Source organism: Trematomus bernacchii, unplaced genomic scaffold (assembly GCF_902827165.1).
Source record: "Trematomus bernacchii unplaced genomic scaffold, fTreBer1.1, whole genome shotgun sequence".
Classification (NCBI taxonomy): domain Eukaryota; kingdom Metazoa; phylum Chordata; class Actinopteri; order Perciformes; family Nototheniidae; genus Trematomus; species Trematomus bernacchii.
Genome location: NW_022987607.1, coordinates 3764393 through 3784524, shown reverse-complemented (window position 1 = coordinate 3784524; position 20132 = coordinate 3764393). Strand labels below are relative to the sequence as shown.

The 20132-nt window shown below is 40.5% G+C and overlaps 1 protein-coding gene across 3 annotated transcripts in view; it reads left to right on the top strand.

Moving 5' to 3' along the window:
- trappc9 (trafficking protein particle complex 9) overlaps positions 1 to 20132 on the top strand; it is a 308135-nt gene that overhangs the window by 207096 nt on the left and 80907 nt on the right. For all 3 annotated transcript variants that reach the window (XM_034131111.1, XM_034131108.1, XM_034131110.1), the window contains one exon: positions 13011 to 13164. In XM_034131111.1, coding sequence (XP_033987002.1) covers positions 13011 to 13164 — 154 coding nt within the window. The remainder of the gene's footprint in view (positions 1 to 13010; positions 13165 to 20132) is intronic.

Genomic DNA, 20132 nt, shown 5'->3' with positions numbered 1-20132 from the left:
CTATTTTCTGGCAGTATTCTGTTTGTTGCTTTATGAATAACTAAAGCCGTCTGTAATTCTATTAAATCTTTAAATTTGAACAGCCTTGACTCAATAAATAGTTAGTTTGTTTGTTCTCTAGGTTTTACATTATGCAAAAATTCTCACAGCTTGTTTCTGTAATGTTTTAAATGACTCTTCTTTTCATAGGGAAGACATTTGTTATGGTAATTGCATGTGTTAAGAAGCTCTTGAACAAGGGTCAGGGGCTTAAATAATAAGCTAAATTGATTTATATTTCAGTGCAATTACAGATTTGTTTGGGACGATTGTTTTGTTTTTGACATAAGCAGTTAGCAGAGGTGTTAAACGCAGCAGAAATAGAACTAGTCTCCCACTTCAAGTATCTTGGAGTCATATTGGACTCGAACTCGACTTTTAAGAAACATATTAAGAAAGTATCCAACACCATTAAATTCAACTTGCAACATTTTAAACAAATCAGACCTTTCTTAACTGTCAATGCTGCAAAGTCATACCTCCACTGCATGATTCTATCCCACATTGAATACTGTTTGACAAACTGGTCGTTTGCTTGTGCCTCAAACCTGAAACCAATAGAACAGCTGTGAGAGAGCTATCAAGGTGTTTGACAGAAAGCCTTATTCATGCCACCACTGAACCATCCTTGATAAACACCATTTCTTGAGTTTTGACAATTTTAAGTCTTTTAAAAGTATGTGTTTTATTTATAAATGTTGACATGGACTGCCCCCCCCCCTCCCTTAGGGGAATTAATCCACAGAAAACACCCTGGACGCTGCACTAGGTCAGAAACCAGAGGAGACTGTGAAGTCCACCGCAGACGGACCACTTTTGGACAAAATGTCCTCTCCATTAAAGGCAGCTCTTTGTGGAATAGCCTCCCAACTGAGATATGGGATTGTCCCACTCTCAATAGGTTCAAAGGTCAACTCAAAGAATGGTTGAGAAACAAACAGACGTGTAATCACCGCTAAATGCACTTTAACACAGGGGTATCTCCTCTCCTTTAACTCAGGGGTATCTCCTCTCCTTTAACTCAGGGGTATCTCCTCTCCTTTAACTCAGGGGTATCTCCTCTCCTTTAACTCAGGGGTATCTCCTCTCCTTTAACTCAGGGGTATCTCCTCTCCTTTAACTCAGGGGTATCTCCTCTTGCACTTCATATGTGGTAGCTGCTATATTGAACTGCCATGTGGTAAATACTTGTATGCTGCTCATGCTCTTTCTGCATATCATGTATTTATTTTTGCTATGTATATAAATGTGATGTTCTTAAATGTTGTAGGTGAGGGACTACGGATGGAAATAAGCTAAAAGCTCAAATCCGGCATTTTTACATTTTGAAGCATAATTGTTAAAAATGTTCATGACAATGTGCATTGTCCCTCTTCAAATAAACGATCACATGAAAAATGAATGGCCCTATAAACAGGATTATCTGTCCCTGATTTACTGAGTGAGCAAAGAAGTTGCACCATTGGTGTCTTGAGTTTTCCCAATGGCCGTTGTTCTTTCCAAATGAATAGACACACACAGTCTTCAATGAAGTCCTCAGGAGGCGTTTACTGTCCTAAATACGGTTCTCAGGAGGCTTTAAAATCAGTTCCACTCATTGACTTTCAAATCTACTGCATGCTCCAAAGGGAATATTTAATGCGTCATATGATATACTTCCTCAGTACACATATTACCAACACAAAAAAAGGCTTTTGGACTTTTATTATTCAGGTATTCACATTATAGACACCATTAACCATCAGTTGAAGCATTTTCATTTAGCACATTAGCCAATCACAGTCCAACAATATATGACGTTTCAACCTTATCATGTTGCTCCAAAGGCCTTTAACAAACAACTAATTGCAATTGTAACTTAACTTTAACCTACTGCAATAATGATGACAACTTGGACATGTTTGATTGTTACAGGATATCATAATCAGTACATCAAGCAATTAGGTAGGATCCCATAAATGATACAGTCTTATTCTGTGTGTTTTCACAAGCACATTTCTCTGCTTTTCTGCTACTCTCATAAAGTCAGGTCCATTGTGAGTCATCAAAATACCAAATGGATGCAGGCTAGAAAACAAACAAATATTTTTTGCACCTGACAAAAATGCCACTTGGCAAGTATAAAGCCCAGCAGCCTGACAGTCTGTATGCATGGAGACAAATAACTATTTCTGAAAGTTTGGCCTTCATCTGTGCAGAAAGGCAGAGAAATGTGCGTGTGAAAACACAAAGAATTTATTTATTTATTTATGGATCCTACCTAATTATTTGATGTACTGATTATGATGTCCTGTAGCAATCAAACACGTCAAATATCAAAGTCAAAGTCAACTTTAATGTCAATTTTTCTGTGTGTGTGTACAGAAATAACATTTCCAACAATCCCGAATACAAATATGTATAAATATGTATATCCTCCATATATACAATCAACAGACACATTTACACATATGCACACATTAAGATAAAACACAACAATCAATATATACAAAATAATAAGACAATTTGTCATCATTATTGCAGTAGGTTAAAGTTAAAGGTGGGGTATGTAATTTATTTCAGATACACTTGTTATATTCCATGGAATGCTCTTAACATCCCGATAGCAATGAATATCTGAAGTGCTTTGACAATAAATACATACAAAAAATATCATCTGTGGAAGCCGTAGTACTGTAAAAAGCACGACCAATCATCTGAGCCGGCCCGGCTAAAATAACTGGATGGCCTACCTGCCTGTCAGCCTTCCATCTGTGCACAAACTTATCTCGTGCCCTCATTGGTCATGTGCGCGTTCGTGTGTGTTGGAGGAGGGGCTCTGTAAGGAAGTCTGAATGAAGAGGCAGATTTTTTCCGGTTGTGTATTTTCAAATTCTAGCGCACTCGAGCTGGTTTCTCCAAAATGACATACCCCACCTTTAAGTTGCAATTGCAATTATTTGTTTGGAACATGACAAGGTTTAAAAGTTATATTTTGTTTTACTGTGATTGGCTAATATGCTAAATGAAAATGCTTCAACTGATGGTTAATGGTATCTATAATGTCTTAGTCGGGTTTATTTGAACGCAAACTCATTCACAGCTCATCCCTTTTTGAACTGATTGAAAAGGTTGTTGAAATCGCTCCATCCATCCAATCTTCTATCTACCCCTGCCGCCTTTTCTCGGCCAGGGAAATAAAGGCCGAGCAGGCTGTTATCAGCTGAAATGCTCTGGGAATAAGGGGCGGTGATGTTCCATGGTGGCCCCAGATCAGCACACAGGTTGTTAATAAAAAGCCCTGTAATAGGCTAGATTAGTCTCCAGATATAGCCTAATCCTTCAAAGACTCTACAATCAAATCAATGGGAAAAGGGGAGTGGGAGTGGTGGGAAAGCTCGGCCTCTTTATGCTCTCCTGCCTTCGTACAAAGCACTTTAAAGGTGCTTGAGATGTGTGATCTTTGATACACTTGCGTTCATCAAGACGTATAAGACTAACTTTTTTATTATTTTTGCTAGCCATCATAAGAACAAATAGTGTATTAGTGTTTGTTTTCAGTTTTATTTGCAGTCATAAAAGTAAACCAACATTTAAGCATAATATCATATTTCGTATTTTTCTACACTAAGTTTGCAACAATTCCTATCCTAACCATGTGTGCATATATCTACAATCATATTTTACAAGAATGATGCAACAAGATCTTATTTAAAATCACCAAAGTGTTGGCTATCAGCATGTTTTACTTACATGCCCACATGTATCCCTTTAGTTATAAACTTGATGAAAATGTTATCCCCAAGAGTCATTCAACTACATTTGGGGAATTTCCTTTTGACTACCAACAACACTGTTAGTGCCACTATTATTTTACCCGGTATAGTAAGCTCATATGACCCAAAGAGCATATAAAGACCATGTAGAACATTGTGTTCAAATACTAAAACAACACTTAGCCAAGTAAACGCAATGCAAAGACTAGCTCTGGAAATAATTAACACACCACGTCAATGTTTTCTTAGACCTCATTTACACGCAAACGCATACGAAACGCAAACGAACCGAATACGATATCAAAAAAGTCTTCCGTTCACACGAGACCGCTCGGGAGCGCTGGAGACGCTGTAGTACATATGCCGGGCCTGTAAGTGGCGCTGTACTTTCGCCACAAAATACACCAAAAGCAGCGAAGAAGACCCCCGAGCATGGTTGCCATGGCTACCCTTCTGTTTATGCCCCACGGTGGATTTAGCAACATGTCCACTTGTTGCTGATGGTTGTGGTAGAGGAGCTGTAGATTTTGCACTAACATCTGTAGCATGGTCAGTAGCTACTGACCATGCTACAGCAGTGAGCAGCAGAGGTGGGGAGAGGTGGGGCTATGGCTTCATCGTTATCAGGAAATGATCGTATAGGACGTACACACGGAGCCGTTGGGCCCCCCAGAGCGTTCCGGTTGCAGATCTATCCACCTTGGGACCCGTTATTGTTTGCGGGGTCCGTTTCCGCGTTTCCGTTACGGCCTCGTGTGAACGAACGGGCTATACACGAGAGAAAAGTAGCGGAAACAACCGTTTGCGTTCTCGTGTAAACAACACATTAAATATGAATCTCTACACGTATGGGGGCCATTTCACTCCAGTGTCTGCTGAATTCCAACACAAATAAATTATGACAGTTTATAGAATAAATACTCAAACACATATCTATAAATAGTAAAACCAGAGAAACTGATAATGCTGCAGTGGTCTTTAATTGTTTCAGGAGTTGTATTTCTAAGCCGTTCAACTAGAGAACGCATGACTGGTTTTTATATGTTGTTTACAAGTATAATAAAAACATTACAAGTTATCAGCTGACAACCACCCCCACCAAATGAATGGCTTTATCAATTACACATTTAAGATGCTGTAATCATTTTTACAATAACTGTGATGCTAAAGGTTTGCTTTGCTGAAAACATTCCTCTCCTCATTTGAAGTGATAATTTGAACATGTCCGTCTGCTCTTAGTAATTACCTGTCTAAAGAAAACCAGTCTCAGGCCTGTTCTTCCCATTTAGGATCCATTTGCAGCGTTGCAAAATGGTGTGTTTAGACTTAATGTGTAATGTGCTCTTTTGAAGCAGACTGAATGAAAAGCAGGGCACATTTGAAGATGAGACTTCAGTCAGTGACATAAACCCAGTGCCACTAATCTTCAAAGGCGGCTGGTTTTATTTTGAGGAGAGAGAACAGGAGCTTTCCAGTCGTACAGTAATTGTTATTGAATTTTTCTTCTGCTTTGTTGTAAAGGCTGTGTAATTTATAATTGCATTGCCTTTACTCCTTTGATGTATGTGTGTCTCATCAAGACATCTCCTTATTTGTGCTGTAATTTCATTAATGATTCTTAACATAGTATGTAAGACAGGTTATGAAAGACATCATCTTAAATCATGTATTCGTCCCACAGAGGGAACATGTACGACCACAATACAGTTATAAAAGGCAACATTGAATAGTGGAGGGTCTTTCATAATGTATCCGAATGATAGGTGATGTCTGTAAATGTCGTTTTTTGTGAGTCTGAAACCCACATTTTTGTTAGTTATTTATTTGTCTTTGATATAGAAGCAGTAAAGCTCCACCTTTTAGGAGCTGACGACCAAGAAAAAAAAAACGATACAGAAGGGGGACAATTAGATCTTCTCCCAAGTTGTTATAACTTCGATCGATACAGTTCTCACGAGGGGCGGGTCCAAGGCACTTCCTGGTGTTTTTCTGTTGTTAATTTACAATATTCTAATGTCTGTGGTTATTTAAACATTCCCTAATATAAGTATTGCAGTGTCAATAAGTGAGGGTTTCAGACAGAGGGTGCATCTCACTTCGGTTAAATGGATTCCTTGCGTCCCTCACTTGCGTCGTTTCCCTGCGACTAGTCCCTCCCACCAAGGAAGCATGGAGAGACGCAAGGACACCACGAGAAGCAGGGAAATGAGTTTTAAGAGCAATGGGACGTCGTTTCCTCCGGAGCGTCACGTGAAGCGACGTCCATTTGTGATGACGCCGCACAGCTGATCGTCTGACAGCAGCCAGATCAGTGCATGCGCTGCATCGTCCAATCAGTGAGCGATACACAGTGAGGGGGCGGGGTGAGTGTCTGAGGATTTCACCGGAGGATGGTCTGGTAGTTCCTCGATTATCGCTCCTCCGTTATCACTCCTCGATCCTCGGTCCTCCGGCAAAAATAAGGCCGCTGGGACGGTACTCAAGATGGCGCAGACTAATCAACTTCCGGTGATACCGAGCCCGAGGAGCGAGGACATGAAAAATAACCGAAGTGAGACCCAGTGTGTATAGTGTACAACACTACCTGTCCTTTCTCTTAACCAAAACGTATATTAGCCACATGCTAACGCTAAATTGAAGCTAACCATATTTACTCGCAAACCGGAAGTCGTTGTGTGAACTTCCGGTTTTCAGAATAAAAACAGTTTTAAATCAAAACAGTGTATTTAATTTAAATTACGGCATATAAACATTGATTTTATTTCTTACATTATACATGATATTCAGAGGAAAAACAACAAGGCAGTAATCTGTTCAGTTAGTCCACCTGATGCTCTAAGAGCACAGCTCAGAAAATGACTCCCCAGGGTGCCTCTGAACTAAAATCAAGTGAAAAACCTCTCTGTCAATACATCGATCCTCTGTCATTTCAAATCATAGGGGGGGAACATTTCAAAGCACATGTGGCCCACGTTTGAACATGGTGGCCAAGAATTGATTTGGATTGGTCAACATGGCGCGTGTCAAAGAAGTGATTGGCTTTAAAGCAGGAAATCACTCTCAAAGTTAGACTCTACCTCTTTCAGCTGCCCTTTATATTAAAGCTCACCTATTATGCAAAATCCTCTTCTTCATGTCTCTTCTTCATCAACATGTGTCCCCTCTTCTTCATGTCTCTTCTTCATCAACATGTGTCCCCTCTTCTTCATGTCTCTTCTACATCAACATGTGTCCCCTCTTCTTCATGTCTCTTCTACATCAACATGTGTCCCCTCTTCTTCATGTCTCTTCTACATCAACATGTGTCCCCTCTTCTTCATGTCTCTTCTACATCAACATGTGTCCCCTCTTCTTCATGTCTCTTCTTCATCAACATGTGTCCCCTCTTCTTCATGTCTCTTCTACATCAACATGTGTCCCCTCTTCTTCATGTCTCTTCTTCATCAACATGTGTCCCCTCTTCTTCATGTCTCTTCTACATCAACATGTGTCCCCTCTTCTTCATGTCTCTTCTACATCAACATGTGTCCCCTCTTCTTCATGTCTCTTCTACATCAACATGTGTCCCCTCTTCTTCATGTCTCTTCTACATCAACATGTGTCCCCTCTTCTTCATGTCTCTTCTACATCAACATGTGTCCCCTCTTCTTCATATCTCTTCTTCATCAACATGTGTCCCCTCTGTGTAAAGAGACTCTGAAAGTTTCAGGAAGAAAGATTCTCTCTCTTTTTGTCCTGATCCATTTATATAAAAACCTGTCTGAAAATGAGCTGATCAGATTTTGGCCACTTTATGTCATAACGATGTTTTGGCTTGTGTACCCATTAGCCAATCACCAACCAAGGTAACCCCCCCTTAGTGCTGGGAACTAAGTGCTGGGAACTAAGTACGGCAAAGTACTTGGTGTGGAAGCGGCTATTGTGTTCTTTGTAACCAAATCTCTCTCAGAGGGGCGTGGGGAGGGGCTCCTTATTTTCATCTAAAGTAACAGACAGAGAATCAGCACTTTGGAAACAGGGCTGAAACAGAGGGGATTATGGGTAATGCTGCAATGATCTGTTTGATGTTTGGAGCCAAACACTTCAGAGACATGTTTTGTATATATCTGAGACCTACAACATATTGATGAAAAACAGTATAATAGGGGACCTTCAAGATGGCCTCCTCTTGAAATGAGTACAGTACTGATAGGTGTGCTGCGCAGAAAAATGGACCCCAGTGTTATTTTGTTCCATTCTCTGAGTTTGAAGACTCTGATGGTGTCTGTCTCTCATGGTGTCTGTCTCTCATGGTGTCTGTCTCTCATGGTGTCTGTCTCTCAGTTAAACACTTGGAAGTAGAGCCTATCACTCACCATGACACCAGTGAAATGCCAGAGACATTACTCCTCTCATGAGTGCTGCCATATTTGGCCAATGCTTCATTGTCTGATGGTTCAATGTGTATCTCCAAGATTGGTGAGTTTTCAGAAAGAAAAAGAAAAGATAACATGCTGCCTACTTTAAAGTGGACCTATCATGCTATATTTAAATGATATATTGTAGGGCCATACCTATATAAGGTATATTTATACGTTTCTGTTTTCAAAATACCAAACAGATCATGCATTTTAGCCATGCTTCATTTCGCTCTATGTGCTGTTTGCTGTCTACGGGTCTGATTCTGCTGACCACGCCCCCCTGCAGGAGAGGTGAGACGTGCTCTGATCAGCTGCTGGGCTGTCAGAAGAGGGGGAGAAAAAGAGATCTCCGTCCTCCGTGTTTTATTATATAGAGTCGTTATTCATTTGTTTTAAAGCTCAATAAATAACAAAGAAGATCTTTGACCGGCACTTTTATCATTTTGTCCGGAAGATTTAAACTTTAACGGACATCTTGACCGGCGAAAGAAACTGAAACTGAAACTCTGCCGCACGGTCCCCTCGTTCCTTGGAAGAGGCGGAGAGGCGGGTGTTTGTCATCTGCTGGTGGACTAACCGGAGAGAATTACAGTGCTTGCCTCGACGGGGAGGGATTGCATTGAATTAAAGCAGCGGGAGCAAACGCTTGCCTCGGGGAGGGAGAAAGAAAGCCACAGCGGAGAATAAACAGAAGGGTAACCATGGTAACTATGGGCGGGAAGTCTTCTTCGCTGCTTTTGTGGCAGACTACAGCGCCACTTACAGGCCTGGCATATGTACTACAGCGTCTCCAGCGCTTTCGAACGGCAATGGCCGTGGCTGTCTCCTCCTGATTGGTGGAGTTGGCCCAATAGCCGTAGCGCCACCGTCCTGACGTCAGGACAGTGTTCAAATCTGGATCAGTTTTTATCAGATCCGTTGCAGCCCCTTTTTTTAGAGATTTGGGTATGGAGGAAAATAGAGAGGGTTGTGTTTTCTGACACTTGGTGAGTTCCCTGGAACACCGGGGACACATATTCATGTAGAAAAGACGTACAAAAGTGCATTTTGCATGATAGGTCCCCTTTAAAGATTCTCCTCAACTTGCATTGGATTATCTGCACAATGCATGGTTGCATTACTAAGCACAATAAAGTATGAAATCCCAACACTAAAAATCCATAGACATGAAGCATTATCAACATAATTTAGTCATGTTTTTGGGCAACTTTTGGAAGTCCAACAATCCAATTTCTTTGGCTCTGTTTCCAGAAAACGGTGTGCTTTTATTGCAGCTGCTCGTTGTTTGACTTCCTTTTAACTGTGTGTGTTTGTGTGATCTGTGATGCTATGCAGGCAGCCTACACTGTGCTTATCAGAGCTGTTTTTCTGTTCAAGAAGTTCGGCTGCTGAGCGAAATGAGGGTTTTGTAAGAGCGAAAGTGTAAACAATGACTTTAAAAGATGGTAAAAAGCTCTGCAGTGCTGAGGGGAACTGCAGAGCTGGGTTATCATTTATTGAGATTGTCACTACAAGAAACCCACCATTTTAAACAAGACTCGAGACAAGTTTCAGGATGTGTGCTTTTATCGGGACGACAAAGTTCAATGAATAAAAGACACAAACAAGAATCACAGCTTTGAGATAATGGCAAGACCAGATTCACATTTAACACAATTACTACCTTATTTCTAAGGACTGTTAAGTATTTATTGTGTTGGTTTTTCACTTCCTATTATCCTGTCATGGACCTCGTTTAAAGCTGAACCAACAAGCTGTTTTTAAAGCTCGTTAAAGCCACTGTCAACTACATGATGAGCATGTAGGATGCAGCTTATACAACCTTAACAACTAATTGTTGCCGTGACTATATACACATCAACTAGCAGCTTAAAGTGGCAAGTGTTAACTGTTTTTTGGTTTAATTTATACATATCAGTCATGCAAATTAGTCGCTTTTTGGCGCCTCCCGCTTTTTTAACGCTGCTTTGGGTGACTTGTGTAAATCGTGGAGAACCGAAGAGTTTTCGTTTTCGGACTGACGGACAACTTCTCACTTCAAAAAATGTTTAAGAAATCTAGACCGCAAAATAATTAAACAAGCGAGTGCCTGTTTTTCCTGGCCAAGGACAGGTTCCTTGAACACAACACAAGCGTAACGTGTCATCACGTGGTATAGTGCTGACAGAACGCCGCTCCAGCACTTCAGAAATTGCAGTACCCATAAGGAGCCGTACACATGCCGCAGTTGTTGCGTGGCTGTGTCTTCAGTTGTAAGCCCAGTGGAGATCTGTTGTTATTAGCATCTGGTTAGCTAGCTATGCTAACACATTTAAAGAGCTTTTTCTATGACCAGGTGGAAGAGAGCTCTCTCCTGACAGACTGAGAGGCTCAAATAACCTCAGCTCAGTGAGGTTAAGGCACACCTTGATATGATCATTATAGTTATGAAGAAATAAGAGACTAAATGAAAAACAGGTATAAAATACGAAATGACAGTAACAAAAAAGTTGTTAAAAATAACAAAAATACAGTTTAAAGGTTAAAAGGGGAGTGATTTGTAAAATATCCATAAAGAAAAAGAAAAATCTGTTTACAGGTCTGTTTCATATGGGTGTTGAGAGATGTATCCATAGATCTCTTCATGTTGCTCTCAAAGTGCACCAGATTGATGCTTTTAACTTCAACATTTAAAAAATCTTCCCGGGGGAGCATGCCCCCGGACCCCCCCAGAGGATGTGAGGTCGCCCCCAACTTAAATGATGTCCACATGGATAGGAAACTAAATACATTTGCACACATCATGTGTCCATATCTATCTGTTTTGGTGGTCATGCCACACCGTGCACGTGCATGCACGAGTCATGGTAAGATATCTGGATTCAGAGGTTGCTTCTTCTTTGCACAGCATGAAAGAAAGGTCAAATGAATGGGCTGTGATTTTAGTATTTTTAAGCAGATGTTGAGGTCAATAATTTGTACGGCCCTCGGAGGATGTTGTAAAAATGTAAATGGCCCTTGAGAGGAAATAGGTTCCCCACCCCTGCTGTAAATATTAATAAAACCCCTTGATTTATAACTTAACATCTCTGTCTCCTATTGATCTGAGTACATTATAAAGAATAGCCAGTTCATTGAAGCATTATAGCACAGGCCGGTATATTACAATGTTTTTTTTCTGCTTGAATAGTTCTCTCTTTTTTCACCATACGTGTGTTTGCATCCCTGACATATAAAGTACATTTTGACTGCACACGGTATTGGCTGTAGAATCACAGCATCTGCGTTTTCTGGAATGTTCTAAAGCTGTGTTTCTGTTTTAACATCCATATAAATACCCTAGAAAATGGTTGAGACCAAAACAGAGCAAAAAGGAATTGATATGGACTGAATGCTAATGTTGCTTAGAATCTGCTGGATGAGTTAAAAGGCCACTATTTTTCTATAACGGTAATATGTTTTATTGTTTGTTATTTCTCTGAAGAGGTTGTGTTTCCATCAAACACGGCTTCATGCAGAGGACTGTGGAGACATGTTCTTTCTCACATATTTATCTCCTCATTCCCTTTGAGATATGTGTCCCCTATGTTGACGACAACTATTGTCTTTGAACTCCACAGAGATTTGAAAACATAGATACAGTGCTTTTCTTTTTTAAATTATGGCTTGAATGCTGCATGGGTATTAAGAGGCCGGCTATTGGGTCACTTTATGAGCACTGTTGTAGTCTTGATTGGTTCGACGAAACTTCAATACTCCATGTGAGACGTGACGTTACCTCGGCAACGGACACCCTATCTCTCGTTAATAAATAACATATCTGCAACATAGAAGTGGGGAAGGGGTTGCACCTGAGTGTGTTTATTTAGACTAGATACATAATTAACATTTACCAAACCACACAGCCTGCATTAGTTGTCATTTGCCACAGATGTAAGCAAGGGTTTTTAAGTTTAAGAAAGAACTCAATGGTGCTCTAGGAGGAGATTCAGGTGATAAGGTGGGGGGGGGGGGGGGGGGGGGGGGGGGTTACCTTGGTTGGTGATTGGCTAATGGTTACACAAGACAAAACATCGTTATGACATCATAAAGTGGCCAAAATCTGATCAGCTCATTTTCAGACAGGTTTTTATAGAAATGGATCAGGACAAAAAGAGAGAGAATCTTTTGTCCTGAAACTTTCAGAGTCTCTTTCCACAGAGGGGACACATGTTGATGAAGAAGAGACATGAAGAAGAGGGGACACATGTTGATGTAGAAGAGACATGAAGAAGAGGGGACACATGTTGATGTAGAAGAGACATGAAGAAGAGGGGACACATGTTGATGTAGAAGAGACATGAAGAAGAGGGGACACATGTTGATGTAGAAGAGACATGAACAAGAGGGGACACATGTTGATGTAGAAGAGACATGAAGAAGAGGGGACACATGTTGATGTAGAAGAGACATGAAGAAGAGGGGACACATGTTGATGTAGAAGAGACATGAAGAAGAGGGGACACATGTTGATGTAGAAGAGACATGAAGAAGAGGGGACACATGTTGATGTAGAAGAGACATGAAGAAGAGGGGACACATGCTGATGTAGAAGAGACATGAAGAAGAGGGGACACATGTTGATGAAGAAGAGACATGAAGAAGAGGGGACACATGTTGATGTAGAAGAGACATGAAAAAGTGGATTTTTCACAATAGGTGACCTTCAAGATTGAATGATAATGACAGTGATGTAACTTTTATGTCACTCTCCAAATGCTAAAATGTGACTGTGGTGTTTTGTTTCACCCTATCAGAAACTTGTGTCTGTAAGTGATGTTCCCTTCTCTTGTTGCAGGATGGCCATCCAGGTGGACAAGTTTGACTTTGAGACTCTGCCGCAGCCGGACCAGGAGACGGCTCGCTTCACAAACCCCAAACAGCTGGAGGAGGAGCGCCAGCATGCCCAGGGCTGCCAGATCAACAGCAATCTGGGCATCTGTTGGAGCATCATATCCTTTCAGTCGCTAACGTACGGTGGAGTGATATCAGAGAATCCAGCCTGAGCTGAGCATTGCTACACAGTCAGTGTTTACAGATGGTAAAGCTTTACATTCTCTACTGAAACAATAATGTCCAAACCTGGTCAAACAGAGTTATTCTGCCCTGTGTTAGCTGCATGTTGTTTGTTGACACACACATAGATCAGTTATACATCTGGATCACACATCTGGAAGCCCTCTGGCCAGCAGGGAACTTTTCGCCTGCAGCGACAGATGGGGAAGCGTATGGCGAAGTATTTGCGTCTCTGACACTGAACGGATGTCTTAGTGTGCGTACAGTATGTTTGGGTTTGGAGTTGTGTCACATACTAGCGTCAATGTTTAGTTTAGTTTATTTGTTTATAGCAGGGGTGTCAAACTCAATTTCATAACGGGCCACATCAGCATTATGGTTGCACTCAAAGGGCCGGTTGTAACTTTAAGACTATATCATTAATTAATATAACTTCATAATTAACTACGTCTGAAAGCAGAAGTCTAGAGCAAATAATTGCAAGTCTCTTCAGTAAGAATGTCACAATATGATTTTAAAAGAAAAGCCACATTCTGGAAAAACATTGATTGTGACATTTTGAAAAAGAGAAGTGACATTTTGAAAAAAAAATCTATTTATGAGAAAAAGGCTAATTCTAAGAAAAAAGGCATATTTGGACAAAAAAAGTCAAATTCTGAGAAAAAGTCAAATTTGAGATGCATTGTGGGACATGTCGTTTATGGGCAACGTGCTTCTGTAAAGTAGCATGTAACCGTATCATAAACATATTATATTCTTTGCAAGCTCTTGTGGGGCCACATCAAATGAAGTCGCGGGCCGGATTTGGCCCCCGGGCCTTGAGTTTGACACCCCTGGTTCATAGTGTTGTGGACGGTCCCCATTGATCAACTGTCACATAAAACGTTACATGGGGTATTACAGTACATTGCTAATTTCCTGCTGTTGTCCCCGGCCAGATGATAATAGACACTTTTTTAAAACACATCAACAGCATTAGTTACAAAGACAGCATGAAAGAGAAGTAGATACAGGCGAAAGGATAACAATAGAATGCAAACACACGTTACTACATACATGTCACATATAGCACGTCACAATCACACAACAGAAACAAGGGGTAACATCCAGGATCACAACATGTAACACACGTCAATGTGGTGCAACATTTTCCCATAGGTCCTAATCTGTGGGAAAGCTTTGTTGTCCAACTAATGTAATCAGTCAGTATGCTGCTCTCTGAGGTCTGCTTTTCCTCAGGGAGGCAACTCGTATCCATTCCTTAATATATATATATAAGTGTCTTCTGGCTTCTCAACACATTTGGTTAACACCCAATACTGTGTCTTAAAACCATCTCTTTCAATATTCAACATTGTTTTATGGTATGAGAAGAATTTCGTGAGAATGGCTTCAACATCTGTTTGAGACATTGTCATTCATGTCACAGAAGGACACACTCTTTGACAGTAAGACTGGAAATGGATGTCAGGAAGGACCGTTCGAACTTGTAAAGGGAGATACAGAAGAGAGTTCATTTCAGATTTGTTTGTGAAGTACATGACTTTACACTTTCTACCGACAGCATTCTAAGTTTTTTCAAGTCACTTACTTTGATTGTGCTACCTGTGAGCCCAAAGGCGAGTTTCCCCCTATGTTGACGAGAATAAGCTATTCAACTAAGGATAACCCCGTGATTTCTATCAGACTGAAGAGTTCTCTTTGACCGGTAGGTGACTTTAAAGACTCAAATAGTTTCTGGGGCATCTGAAAGTACTATCTCAGGAGTAAGAACCATTTACGTTGCAGAAACTAAGGCCAAGTTCCTGAATATAAAGTGACTGAGTTCAATAAAAGTTTCCAGGGAAAAGTTTCTGCTGTTGAAAAGTGCTACTAGTCATCGTGCATATCGTGCCTTGGATAAGCCATTAGTGCTCATCAGTTAAGAGATTTAAGAACCGCCTGTCGGATTGTTGGTGAGCATGGTGTACAATTAATAATGAACCCAATCTGAGCTACTGAAGCTGCCATTATATTCGTCCCTTTTTACGAAGGCGTAAACGCCCCTTCATTATGTGTATTGTTTTATCTACAAGTAATTTGGCAGCGTGTGGGAAGAGATGAAGAAAGTAAATGACATGCAAATACAAATACTGTTGCCAAAATCTTACCGAAACAGCCCATTTATCCACGTTACAACACGTTATGAAAGCAATGTGATGATTCAAGTTTCTCTCCAAGCATAAAGACACGATCCAGCATCTCGTTCATTATCAAATCCTGTAGCTGCTCAGTCAATAAAGTATGATGTCTTATGTATAAAAGTTTGACACTTGAAGACCTATGTTTAAGTACAAGTCATTTAGGAAATCTTAAGCAGCACTTAAAGGGGACCTATCATGCAAAATGCACTTGTGTACGTCTTTTCTACATGAATATGTGTCCCCGGTGTTCCAGGGAACTCACCAAGTGTCAGAAAACACAACCCTCTCTATTTTCCTCCATACCCAAATCTCTAAAAAAGGGGCTGCAACGGATCTGATCAAAACTGATCCAGATTTGAACACTGTCCTGACGTCAGGACGGTGGCGCTACGGCTATTGGGCCAACTCCACCAATCAGGAGGAGACAGCCACGGCCATTGCCGTTCGAAAGCGCTGGAGACGCTGTAGTACATATGCCAGGCCTGTAGGTGGTGCTGTTCTCACTGAATCTGCCCTTGCTAAAACAGGGCTAAAAAAAGTGCAAATTGAGCAAAATGAGGCATGGCTAAAATGCATGATCTGTTTGGTATTTTCAACAAAAAAAAGTATAAATATGCCTTATATAGGTATGGTCCTACACTATATTATTCAAATATAGCATGATAGGTCCACTTTAAGTCACATATTGCTATCATATTGTTTGAATAACACCAACACTTTGTCATGGTGTTATCGAGTTAAGCGTTGATGCTAAATGTCACGACGAGACGTTTCTGTGTGTACATGGTGACTCAGCTGTCTCACATCCTTGGAGTAGCTCAGTGTAAATTCAGCTTCAGGGTGGATTTCCCCCTTTTTACTACATGAAAGAACTAGAGGAATAAAAGATTTGATTATAATGCGTGTCACACTCTGAAGCACTCGCTTGGCCCTGAGCAAAGTAACAGTCTCTTTAATTTGTAATTTACGAGGTCCCTACAATATTATTCGTGCTCTGTCGATGCTGTTCATTTATATGGAGTCACTCATAGGGAAAGGCTTTTGCATATGCATGTACAGTTCAGGCTATGGGACAAATGGAAACAAAAGGACTGCCTGTATTCTTATTGAGAAAGTCATGAATCATCCCTGGGTATAATATAATAATAAACGTTATCTGTATATTTCATTTCATTTCAAACCTTTATTTATTCAGGTTGTATCCCATTGAGATCATTGACCTCTTTTTCAAGGGAGACCTGCTCAAGTAGGTTCCACATGAAACATTAAAAACATAAACAGAGCAACAAAAGGACATCATACAGTAGCATTACAGGGATTACAAATTACATACTATTACAAATTACATACTAAATATGTATAGCACCTTTCATGCACAAAGCAGCCCAAAGTGCGTTACAGAAAACATAACTACAATATTTAAATAATATTTAAATTAATACAGAACAAGATAAAACATATACAGTGATAATATGTTAAAATAAAACAATTTAAAAAAGACAATTAAAAATGTGAAATAAAAGCAAAACAGACAAAAATACAGCAAAACATGGACAATGTGAGAATTGAAAGTTAACCCAAATAAAAGCCATATTAAAAACATTTCTAGTGAGTTTGCTGTTCTAAGATATCAAATCTAATTAATTAATTAAAAACGATTTTTGGTCGAGCCAAAGTGCTGTACATGTAATAAAAGCACACTACAATAACATAAGAAAGAAAAGACAATCATTTACAACAGAAATATTTGTTTTAAAAGCACAGGGAAATGTCAGGTGTCATACTTCATGTCAAGATATACTCTACGGAAGTTCATTAGTGCCTCAATAGCTCCCTTAAAGGTAGGGTAGGTAAGAATGGAGAAACCAGCTCGAGCTTCCTTCCAGAGCCCCTCCTCCAACACACACGAACGCGCACATGACCAATGAGGGCACGAGATAAGTTTGTGCACAGATGGAAGGCTGACAGGCAGGTAGGCCATCCAGTTATTTTAGCCGGGCCGGCTCAGATGATTGGTCGTGCTTTTTACAGCGCCACGGCTTCCACAGATGAAATGTTTGTATATATTTATTGTCAAAGCACTTCAGATATTCATTGCTATCGGGATGTGAAGAGCATTCCATGGAATATAACAAGTATTTCTGAAGTGAATTACATACCCCACCTTTAACCAGCACTAACATCCACCTCATTGGGACTTCCTGTCAAACGGTCGAAGCCAGCGTTGTTCACCCAGATGCAACTTTTTCTAAGATATTACAGCCAGCCAGAAGTGACAGCATACAACACAACGAAAATAATACAAATCGCTTTTAAGGCATTGTGCTCAGCTGTACTCCTAAGGCGTACCATTTCTCTAAATGTAGTACCAAGGGTCTTCCTAACTGTCAGACGCAGCAGCACGTTGGAGGCATTTCAACAAGCTATAGAGACGTTTTGAATCAGTCTAAGCTATGACTTGACCATTTTATTTTCTCAGGGAGAACTGAGAAAGTATTCTGGGCAAATGAACAGAGAAGTGCCAAACTCTGAATGATTGTAGACAATACGTTTGGTAGGCATATAAACCATCCACTTATTGTTTTTATAAGTACAAATATATATAAAGTGCTTACTTCTGAAGCACTTTAAGGGAATGGACTTTTCAAAAATGATGCTTGTTGGTCCTAGAATATAATCAAATGATCAGAATTGTTGCAATTGTTCTCATCAAATGAACATCACCATTTACCCCACCCTTGTTTTGTTTTTATTGAACGAAATGTAAAAAAAAAAACCTCAAGCTTGTATCAACCTTAGATCTTATTTCTGGCATTTAATCAAAAACTCATTCAAGAAGTGATTGACTTTCAAACAAGCGAACTGGAGGTGCTGAAATGCTGACTCATTCTGGGTTTTAGGACTCATTCCTGCACCACTCTATAAATGCAAAGTGCTTTATTGCCACAGTAAGGCATGACAGGACTGGCTGTGAAAAAAAACATCACGGTTGCCTGCTGCAAATGTGACCATTCCTGGATAAGTGCCATCCACCTAATAAACAATTTAGTGTCCGTCTATATAATTTGATAGTAGAAGGAATGCTTTCATGATGTAACCATAGTAAAGACATTCCCAGAGCTGTTTGTAGACTTGTTGTGCAGTGTAGATGAAAATGGACACATCCCCATAGTATGTAATACGGACGTTGCAAAGCTGACTTGTATGACGGTCGATTATAGCAGCTGCTCAGATGCTCTATTGATCATTTTGTTAGGGTAACATCCGGGCGGTATCGATGATGACCGACTGCAGCTGCTTCCCTCACCCAACGGTTCCAGTAAATCCTCAAAGTAGAAACTATGCGCTTCAAGTGATCAAAGAAACAACACTGCCATTGTTCGCCATTTTCCATTCGTTTAAGATGCAGGTGCTGTGACGTGCTATTCATTGTGAGTCAGACTCTGAGTTTGGAAAAGATCCATTCACTTCTCTGGACGTTATGTTTTAACCTTAGATTCACTCTCTTTCTCTCTGCTTTCATGCATACTGTACTCTTCTTCAAAGGTCAATAGACACAGGTTTGGTGCTCGAGGCCCGACTCATCTCACCCATTCTTTTCTGAATGTCAGCCCTGTAAATGATCGGCCGTGTTCTTATCATCACATATTATCTTGGTAATTGCTCCCTGACAGCCATGTTTATTTTGATGCAGCAATCATACATTGATTGCCTGACCTGTGATCAGTTTAAAGCTTTTATTATAGCCACGCTTCAGAGAAATGCTCTACATGTACCTCTGACATCTTAATGAATCCATTACACAAACTATAATGGCACTTGGAGAATGTCAATGGTTGTTCACGTGCGCCCTGGATGGGCCCATTTTCTGAACATAGACATTCTTATTCTGATTTTAGGGTGAACATAATATAACCAATGCTCCTGAGAAGGTTTGTCAGCGATCATGTGAATTTCTCAGTCAGGAGTTAAGTGTTACAGATTATTTTGATACCCCGTATGTGATCCTGTGCTTCCCTATCGTAGTCTGTTTGCAGTCATGTTATGCTTTTGGTAGCGCCAGAATGGGCTTCAAATGCTGTGGTTTGCAAAAAGTTCAGTAACATGCTACTTTCTTTAAATCATGGGCCTCCAGTTTCTGGACACTAACCCCTAGATTCCACCGGGTCCGTCTGCGGCGCGTTACGGGCGCGTTACGGCTGCGCCGCGGTGCTCACGGCGATCACGGCCACTCTAGTCAATGGGTGCTATTCCACCACACGCGGCGCGTTACGGCTCAGAAGCGGCTCAGAAGCGGCTCGGTGCAGGGCTCCTCTAAAATTAGGATCGAATCCTATTTTTGTCGCGGCGTAACGTAAGGTCTGGCAGGCAGGAAGTGGAACGTTCAGAGCTATATAGACCTATATATATACACACACACAAACTAATTTTGCAGACCCTATCCCTCCGTAGTCTTTCAAGTAGGAGGAGAAATGCCAGCGTTCTCCTCCGGTTTACAGGCACTGTGTACATTATATATATATAGAATAATTATGATGATGAATGCATTTTTTACCACTAAAATACAGCAACACATCTTTGATTCATGTCGTTTATAACTGGAATATTACAGTTATTATTAACTTTGTCTGTACAAAGTAGCCTGTCCAGGAAATATGCCCAAATCAACAAAAACTGCGAGCCGGCAGGCAAGACGCTCCGCTACTGAAATGCTTCTGAAA